At 30.9% G+C, this 9,308-nt stretch overlaps 1 protein-coding gene across 1 annotated transcript in view; it reads right to left on the bottom strand.

Moving 5' to 3' along the window:
* Positions 1-278: 278 nt before the first annotated feature.
* The window catches only part of ablim1b (actin binding LIM protein 1b), a 72,583-nt gene continuing 63,553 nt past the window's right edge, over positions 279-9,308 (bottom strand). Inside the window, 7 exon segments of the mRNA XM_051124436.1 lie at positions 279-1,723; positions 3,508-3,588; positions 6,407-6,481; positions 6,847-6,854; positions 6,958-7,012; positions 8,242-8,300; positions 8,390-8,513. Coding sequence (XP_050980393.1) covers positions 1,610-1,723; positions 3,508-3,588; positions 6,407-6,481; positions 6,847-6,854; positions 6,958-7,012; positions 8,242-8,300; positions 8,390-8,513 — 516 coding nt within the window. The 3' untranslated portion in view covers positions 279-1,609.

Genomic DNA, 9,308 nt, shown 5'->3' on the forward strand with positions numbered 1-9,308 from the left:
CTATTCTACAATTCAGAGTGAAACCACTGTACAGAGTAACACAGTGCCAAGGCTTGTTTTAAATTCAACTGACTGTGGAGCCTGGGAGGAGAGCGTTTTGGGAAAGAGGTCATACCACCGGCTACATTTATCAGGCAGAAGAGAACATGAAGGAAAGCACCCAGGGATTTCCAAGTGACTCAACAGGCGGACCTCCCACTTATAACGGCCCCCTTATGGCACAGTGTCTTGTATTTCACGCAAAGTGCGCCGCGCAGTAACGACTACGTCAGACGGTATGATCTGAAGCAGAGTTTTATTACTCAGCAGAGCTTAAACACCATTTTCATCAAATCTTTCCCTCAGAAAAAGACAGAAAAAGGTGAGGTACACAGTAGGGGTATCAAAACCAACTCTTCAGTCTGTTTTAAAGTGACATACAGGTCTGGTTCTAGTAATCACACTCGTTATAGTCGTATGTTTTGTGATACTATAAAAGCACAATGCTGTATATGTCCTAGTTCTCTGTCATTAACCCTGCTAGGAACACAGGAAACTGCTGGGAATAATAGCCGACGGCGGCCCATGATACATCAGTGTCTATGGGAATGGCATTATTCCACAGCAATATAAATGAACGACAGAGATACGGCCCTGATATCGAGTCTACGCCGGCACAAATGCTATGGCTACAGCTCCGACAATCCCACGTCAACACAGTGGCAGTATTGAAACACCTCTGAGGCAGTCATTTCAAAGGCTTTCTTGCTATATTCAAAATGAACTGTTTAATATTGCAGAAAAACAAAATTGCAGCCGTTTCAGAGCGGGACGATGTCTGCTATCGTCTCACTTATGACCTCTAGTGGCGACTTTTAATATTAAAAGTTTCATTTTTTAAATAATAATAACCACCGCCTCTGATTATCAAGACTAGTTTGTTTTGGATAAAGAACTTAACTTTTCTATCTCGGATGCTGTTTTGGATTTTGGTTATGGCGAACATGCTCTTTACATGTAGGATGTTTTTTTAGGATTGTGACGAGGCGGCGGAGTGCTGGTGGGACAGGACGCCGATTTCGGTTTCTAATGCCTTCCAGAAGCTCAGCTCGGCAGGTGGAGGATCTTCAGTAGCTCTCACTTCCCGCTTTTAACGCACTTCAAAGGTCTGGTTGGGTCCGCAGCAGCAGGGGGGCTCCAGGGATCCCTACAACTCCACCACCTTAACGGCCTGTTTAGAGCGAGATCCCTGCTGACAGCCCCCGGTTCCCCATCTAAAAAATTACAGTCCTGTTTTACAAGAGGGCCAGGAGGGAGGAGGATAAATCTCTCTGGTCCTGGAGGCAGCTTTAATGAGCGCAGGCACACCATCAACTCCTCTCGCCCGTGCGTTCGCATTTAGGGGGTCACGCGTACGCCGCATTTTGTTCTGTTTAAACACTCACTCGTTTAAAGATAAAGATATATAGATTTGGGAAAATAAAAGTGGTCTTTTTGAAGCAAAATAAAACTTTTTTGTGCATGTAATTGGATGCAAAAAAACAAAACAAAAAAAAAACAAAAGTAAAAGACTATCGATCTAATACATCATATGAGTGACTGATAAATTAAAACATGCACAATCAGCTAGTTAGAAGAGCTTGGCTTTCTTCTTCATGTCGTTGCGCTTCCAAAGAGGAAGTCTGTCGAACTCGTGGATCTCCATCCCAAAAATATCAAAGAATGTCACGGGAGCCAAGTGGCGCTGGATATAAATAAGAAGAGAGAAGAATAGTAAGTCATAGAGTCATGTGATCAGCTAAGAACAAAAATCAACTTTTACCTCCATTCAATATGACTATACAACTACAACAACAACAATAAGAACTATTATTATTATTATTATTATATTAAACACACATTTTCACTGTATAATAGTATATTGCAATGGTAATATATTTATTAGTTTGTTTCTATTATTTAAATAGCATATATATATTTTTATATTATATTATTAGTAGTATTATAACCAGTATTTGTATAATTTAACAAGTGTACTTAATAAGTGTAAGAGTATTTAACTAATACTATTAATATTAAATGCTATTTTGTTACTGTACAGTAGTATTGCATCAGTAACATTTTTATTACTGTAGATGATTTATATTTGTGTAATTTAAATATAATAATATTACATAAACAATATTTGTAATATTTAAGTATGTGAGTATTAATATTAGTATTATAACCAATATTTGTATTTAATAAGTGTTTTAGTATTAAAACTATTATTATTATTGCAACAGATATATTTTATTACTGTAAATGATTTTTAATTTTGCAATCTAAATATAATAATAATAATAATAATATAATCAATATTTCTGTTATTAAGTGTTTATTACTGTACAGTCGTATTATTGCAACAGTAATATTTTTATTACTGTGAATTATTTTTATTTTTGTCACTTCAGTCTAATAATAATAATTATATAAACAATATTTTAACTGATTTTTAAACAAGTACTAATAGTAGTATTATGACCAATATTTGTATTATTTAGTAATACTATTATTATTATTAAATGCTGTTTTTTACTGTACAGTAGTATTATTGCAACGTTATTTTTTATTACTGTAAATGATTTTTATTTTTGTAATTTAAATATAATAATTATAATAATAATTATTATAAAAAAATAATTACTTTTAAACAATATTTTAAGTATGTGAGTAGTAATAGTAGTATTATAACCAATATTTGTATTATTTAATAAATGTTACAGTATTTAACAAAATTAATACTATTATTAAATGGTCATTTTTACCATACAGTAGTATTATTGCAACAGTAATATTTTTATTACAACATTATTTTTATTTTTGTAATTAAAATATTAATAATAATAATATTCATTAGTATTATAAAACAATATTTTGTATTTTTAATAAGTATGAGTATTTCAGAACAACACATTATTATTATAGTATTATTAAAAATATTACTGTTGCGATAATACTACTGTACAGTAAAAATGTGCATTTAATAATAATATAAGTTTTGTTAAATACTCACTTACAATAATAATAATAAAATAATACATAATAATACATTTACAAATATTTGTTACAATACTACTAATAATATAACTAATATTATTAGTAAACTGTTATTTAAACTGATAAAAATAAACTAATAAATATATTACTATTGCAATACACTATTGTACCATGAAAATTTGTATTTAATAAAATTATAATTGTTGTTGTAAAGTCATAACTATTAATAGTCATTTAATATGATTATAATAATAGTTAATAAGAGTCATAGACTATTAATAATAACTATTGAATGAATATTATTATTATTATTATTATTATTATTATACAGAACAATAAATGCATTTGAATGTATTTTAAGACGCAGCAATTTTCTTTCACATGGGTTATGATTTTCAGGTCACAAAATATGGAAATAAATGCACACCCGTGTGTGTAATTTTCTTGTAATGCAATTTCCCTTCACTGAGTCTACTGGGTGCAATTTACCTCCAGTCTCGTCCTGTCCACATCCTTCGGGAGCTTAGTACGCCCTCTGTTGGTGACAGTGAGCATTTCATATGGGTACACCTTTACAAAAGGAGGGATTGTGTTGTTATGGAGAATGCTATGCGAGGCATTTGCCAAACACAATGAATTGCTGAAAGCAAATGGACGAGGGAATAATGCACGCTCATTACATTCTAACACACGCCACATAAACACCAACTCCTGCCAAAATACAACACTGCAGCACAGTGCAAGTGAAAGAGTATGCGGGAGGAGGCCAGAGCATGCAGAGGAACAAACAGTAGGTGAGCCTTGTGTGTGAGCATGTACTGGATTTCCAAACAGAAAGTCTGTGTTTCTCAATATAGGAAAGAAGTGTTGGACAGAAGTCATAGAAAGTGCAATTTCCAAAAACTGGGGGTGTGAAAGTCTCTACCATATTCATTTGTATGGGGGAAAATAAAATTCTCAAAAAACAAACAAAAAGAGCTTCTGTGTTTTTGCACAAGTAATAGCAACAGAAATCACATTGCATATTGCACACTGCATAAGTGAATAGTAAACAATAAGTATATGTTAGAAATCCACTAAAATGTAACTAAAAAAAAATCTAAAATGAGCTTAATCTTAATGGTTTTAGCTGGTCTCTTAGCATTGTGGGCTGGCTTTATTAAACAATTTTTAACTGGCTGACCAGATAAACACCAGCTTAAATCAGCAGAAACCCACAAACCAGCTTTTACAACTTTTCTTTATGTATTTGCCTTTGTGAAACATTTCTTATAAGCAGTGTTGGGAAGGTTACTTTGTAACTGTAGTAGGTTACAGATTACAAGTTACCCTATTTATAATGTAATACGTAGTATAACTATTTCAATTACTTTATTAATGTAACTGATTACATTTGATTACTTTTCTAAATTTCTAAACTGGTAATCATTTTCAAACATTTAAACCAGGCAGGGTTAACCTTGCAATAGTGCTAAAGACATTACTGTCAGACTTTCAAAATCTTTTATCGCTAAAATTAAGATTATAGATCGATTATAAATCGTTCTGAGGTTAAATACAGATTTAAAATCATAATAATAGTAAATATTAATACACAAAATATTGATGTTACCCCCTTTTCAATCATTAACATTTTCTTAAGTAACTAATTTAATTACACAATTTTTCTCAGTAACTGTAATGAATTAGTTAAATGTATTTTGTAATTAAATTACATAACTGCGTTACATGTAGCTAGTTACTCCCCAACATTGCTTATAACTATTAATTTTGAAAACAGTTGTGCTGCTTAAAACTTTTGTGGAAACCTGGATACTTTTTTCAGCATTCTTTGGTAAACAAAGTTCAAAAGAACTGTTTATTTTAAATAGAAATCTTACGAAATATTTGAAAGTCTTTACCATTACATTTCAATCAATTTAATGGTTACTTAATAATTAAAAAACTTCTGAACTGTAGTGTAATTCCTATTTAACTGTTGGATCAGCTAAAACCACTAATTAATGACCAATATTTCCATTAATTCAGTGCAGATTCATACAGTCAGATAGTGTCTTATATTATTGCAATTTACTTAATATTTATTTTATTTGTAACAATATGCAAAGTAATCTTTGGCACAAATATTATATGGAATTCCACAGTCGTCTCTTATAATCTAGTCTCTTTTTAGCTTCTGATATTCAATTGGCTGGCAAATGTTCAAGAGTTCAGAATATGCTTTCAAAAAAAAAAAAAATATATATATATATATATATACCACAAAACCTGGACCACAAAACCAGTCTTAAGTAGCACAAGTATATTTGTAGCAATAACCAAAAATACATTGTATACGTCAAAATTATAGCTTTTTTTTAATGCCAAAAATCATTACGATATTAAGTAAAGATCATGTTCCATAAGGATATTTTGTAAGTTTCCTACTGTAAATATATCAAAACTTAATTTTTGATTAGTAAAACCGTAGTTTTTGATTAGTAATATGAATTGCTAAGAACTTAATTTGGACAACTTTAAAGGCGATTTTCTCAGTATTTTTATTTTTTTTTGTACACCCTCAGATTCCAGATTTTCAACTAGTTGTATCTTTGCCAAATATTGTTCTGTCCTAACATGTATAAATCTCAATTTCAGAAAACTGACCCTTATGACTGGTTTTGTGACCATGGGTCATATATATATATATATATATATATATATATATATGTAGTATTATATAATATATAATATTATACAGAACAATAAATGCATTTTGAAAGTATTTTTCCAAAAAAACAAAAAAAAACAAATTTATAAATGTATTTATTTTCCCCACTGAAATGAATGGTTAACTATGGTCACAGGGATTTGTTTTCTCCTAAAGCTGGCCAGGTGTTTTTGCAAACTGTATCTACAGGAAGGAATTATAGTGTTGTTAATGCTAGCACTTCCAAGAACAGTTTACACTCATGCCAGTTATTGTTTCTTACATTGCTGGGAAATCCTATTACGTTCCAATCTATTTAATCTAGCCAATAACTATTAGCCAGGGCTGCCGCATGAATTTAAATTCAGCCCTAAAGAACCAGGCTTCTGGGTAACTACAGCAACCACTTTCACAAAATATTACCATATGTAACTATGAAGCCTTTTTAATTAACAAGAACCAGGAGTTTAAAATGACTGAATGATCATGTGATGACATCATTTTATAGCACTGGAAGATATACAAGTTATGCTAATCTTGTTCGTCCCATTAAAGATGAGCCAAAATTACAGCCCTGACTGAACAATCTTGGTTTTGGGAGGGGGGTGATTATTTATTGAACACAGAGGAGCTGGAGGAACATTTAGAGAAGGAAGAGAGAAGAGAAATGTAATTTTTGAGAATATTTGAGATACTTGCTTTATATTCCAACATATTAGGCATAGACATTCCCCTGTCCATTCTTGTAATGGAATCTTGGGCATCTTGGGTGGGCTATAGAACAGAACACATTCACGTGATGCAAACGATAAGAAAAGAAAGCAGAAACTGTTTTCCAGAATTCAGAAGCTTGGGAAATAATCTGGGTCTAATTCCTAAAAGCTACTGCTCTGTATCGAGTTCTCGCAAGGGAAGCGGATCCACAACTATCCATGTGATGCATTCTCAGGGGTAGGGGAGTTTTTCAACGTATCAAACCCTTGACTGTGCTCTTGTTTTTCCCCATGGCTCAAACTCAGACACAAGCATAGCAATGAGGGCATGAGTGCCATTCCGGTTACATGTAGCATGATTTGACTTCCATATGTGCATGACCGCTGATGCACATGCTCAATAAATACCACAGGTCAGTCACATACCTTGAAATCTGTGTAAATTAGAAAGAGACAAATTCCCAAATGTTATTATATTATTAAAATAGCTTTTCAGTTATTACATGTATTTTTAGTATGAGAAGTATTGTATTTTACCTCTTTGTCCTCCACACACATCCCCGTAACTGTTATACTGAGAGAGTTCTGTAGACTGGGGTTGGAAGCACAAAAAAGAAAAAAAAATATTGATCAAATTGAGCGTTTATTTAATCAAATATACAGTAAAAACTGCAATATAGTAAAATACTACAATTCAAAATTATTTGTTTCTATATGAATATATTTATATATTTATAAATAAATGTAATTGTTCAGTTACTTATTAATAATGGTTTCTATTATATCAATGTTGAAAAATTTTGCTGCTTAGTATTTTCATAAAAATGTAGTAACTTTATTTTTTCAGGATTCTGAACAGAAAGTTCAATGAACAGCATTTATTTAAAATATATATTTTTGGCATATTATACATGTCTTTACCATAATTTTTGATCAGTTTATTATTAATGAAATTGAGCATTTATTTAATCAAATATACAATAAAAAACTGTATATTGTGAAATACTATTACAATTTAAAATTGTTTCTATTTGAATATAATTATAAATAAATGTAATTGCTCAATTATATTGATGCTTACTGTGTTGAAAACAGATTTTGCTGCTTAATATTTTCATAAAAATGTGATAACATAACTGTGATTATAAAAAAAATTCAGGATTATTTGAGAGTTCAATGAACATCATTTATTTGAAATATATTTTTTGCATATTTTTTATGTCTTTATATTTATTTATGTCTTTATATATTGCATATTATGTCTAATTTAAAATGATTTGTTTCTATTTAAATATATTTATAAATAAATGCAATTGCTCAGTTATATTGATGTTTACTTAATAATGGTTCCTATTATTATCAATGTTGAAAACAGATTTTGCTGCATAATATTTTCATATAAATGTGATAATATTTTTTCAGGATTCTCTGATGAATACAAAGTTCAATAAACAGCATTTATTTGAAATAATAATAATATAATAATAATAATAATATTGAAACATTTTTTGCATATTATTAATGTCTGAATAATAGTATTAATTTTATTCTTGTTCTTTTTTATTTTTATTATTATTATTATTATTATTATTTTTTTTTTTTAATGTACTTAGCAAACTTAAGAATATTAGTGTAGGTTGTTTTTTTTTAACAAAAAAATAAAGAGTAAAAACTGTTTTCAACATTGATAATAATCTTTAGCACCAAGTCAGCTTATTAGAATGATTTCTGAAGGATCATGTGACATTGAAGACTGGAGTAATGGCTGCTGAAAATTCAGCTTTGCATCACAGGAATACATAACAAATTAAAATGACTTACCCGATGGAGGCCATTCCGTCCATATCCAGGCAGAGATGATGTTTTCACGTTTTGGGAGTCTATAGCAAAGGACAGAATACTTTTGTATGCTAATGCCAGAATAAAGCTATATTTGTTGTGGTTGCCTTGAAAATATGTGGTGTTATACCTGTGGTACAGTTAGCATACTGAGAGTCAAAGCGCTGGGCAGCCACACTTCGTATGTATCTTTCTCTGTTCATTTCCTTTTCCATCTCCTCCTTCAGAATGAGCTTCCCAAGTCCAGACTGAATCTGCAGTTAAACACTAATCATATGAATACTGAAAGTACAAACACATATAGGTGAATTCATTCAACTTTAGCTTATTAGCCTATTTATTAGCCTTATTCACTAAACACCCCCAGTAACATTTTTTTAGTGCAAATATGGTCTATGGTCAAATATGGCAAATTAGGTCTGTTTGCATAATTATTTTAGTGATTTAGGTCATAGAACAATGAGAGAGCACGTAAATAAACACTGTGCAATACAGCATAATATGGCACGTACAGTTGATGTCAAAAGTTTACATACACCTTACAGAATCTGTAAAATGTCCATTATTTTACCAAAATAGGAGGGATTATACAAAAAAATGTGTGTATTTGAACGCTTTCCAACAATGACTGTATGATTTTGAGATCCATCTTTTCACACTGAGGACAACTGAGAGACTCATATGCAACTATTACAGACGGTTTAAACACTTACTGATCCTCCAGAAGGAAAAACTATGCATTAAGAGCTGGGGGTGAAAACTTTTGAACAGAATTAAGATTTTTCTTATTTTGCTTAATTTCATATATTTTTCATTTAGTACTGCCCCTCAGAAGCTACAGAAAATACTACAGAAAAGACAAAATAAGTTAAATTTACCCTGATCTTCAAATTCAAAAAGTCTTAATGCATCCTTTTTTCCTTCTGGAGCATCATTGAGCATTTGAACTTTCTGTAATAGTTGCATATGAGTCTCTCAGTTGTCCTCAGTGTGAAAAGATGGACCTCATAATCATACAGTCACTTCTGGAAAGGGTTCAAATACACAAA

The sequence above is a fragment of the Labeo rohita genome, chromosome 12 (assembly GCF_022985175.1).
Source record: "Labeo rohita strain BAU-BD-2019 chromosome 12, IGBB_LRoh.1.0, whole genome shotgun sequence".
Lineage (NCBI taxonomy): Eukaryota > Metazoa > Chordata > Actinopteri > Cypriniformes > Cyprinidae > Labeo > Labeo rohita.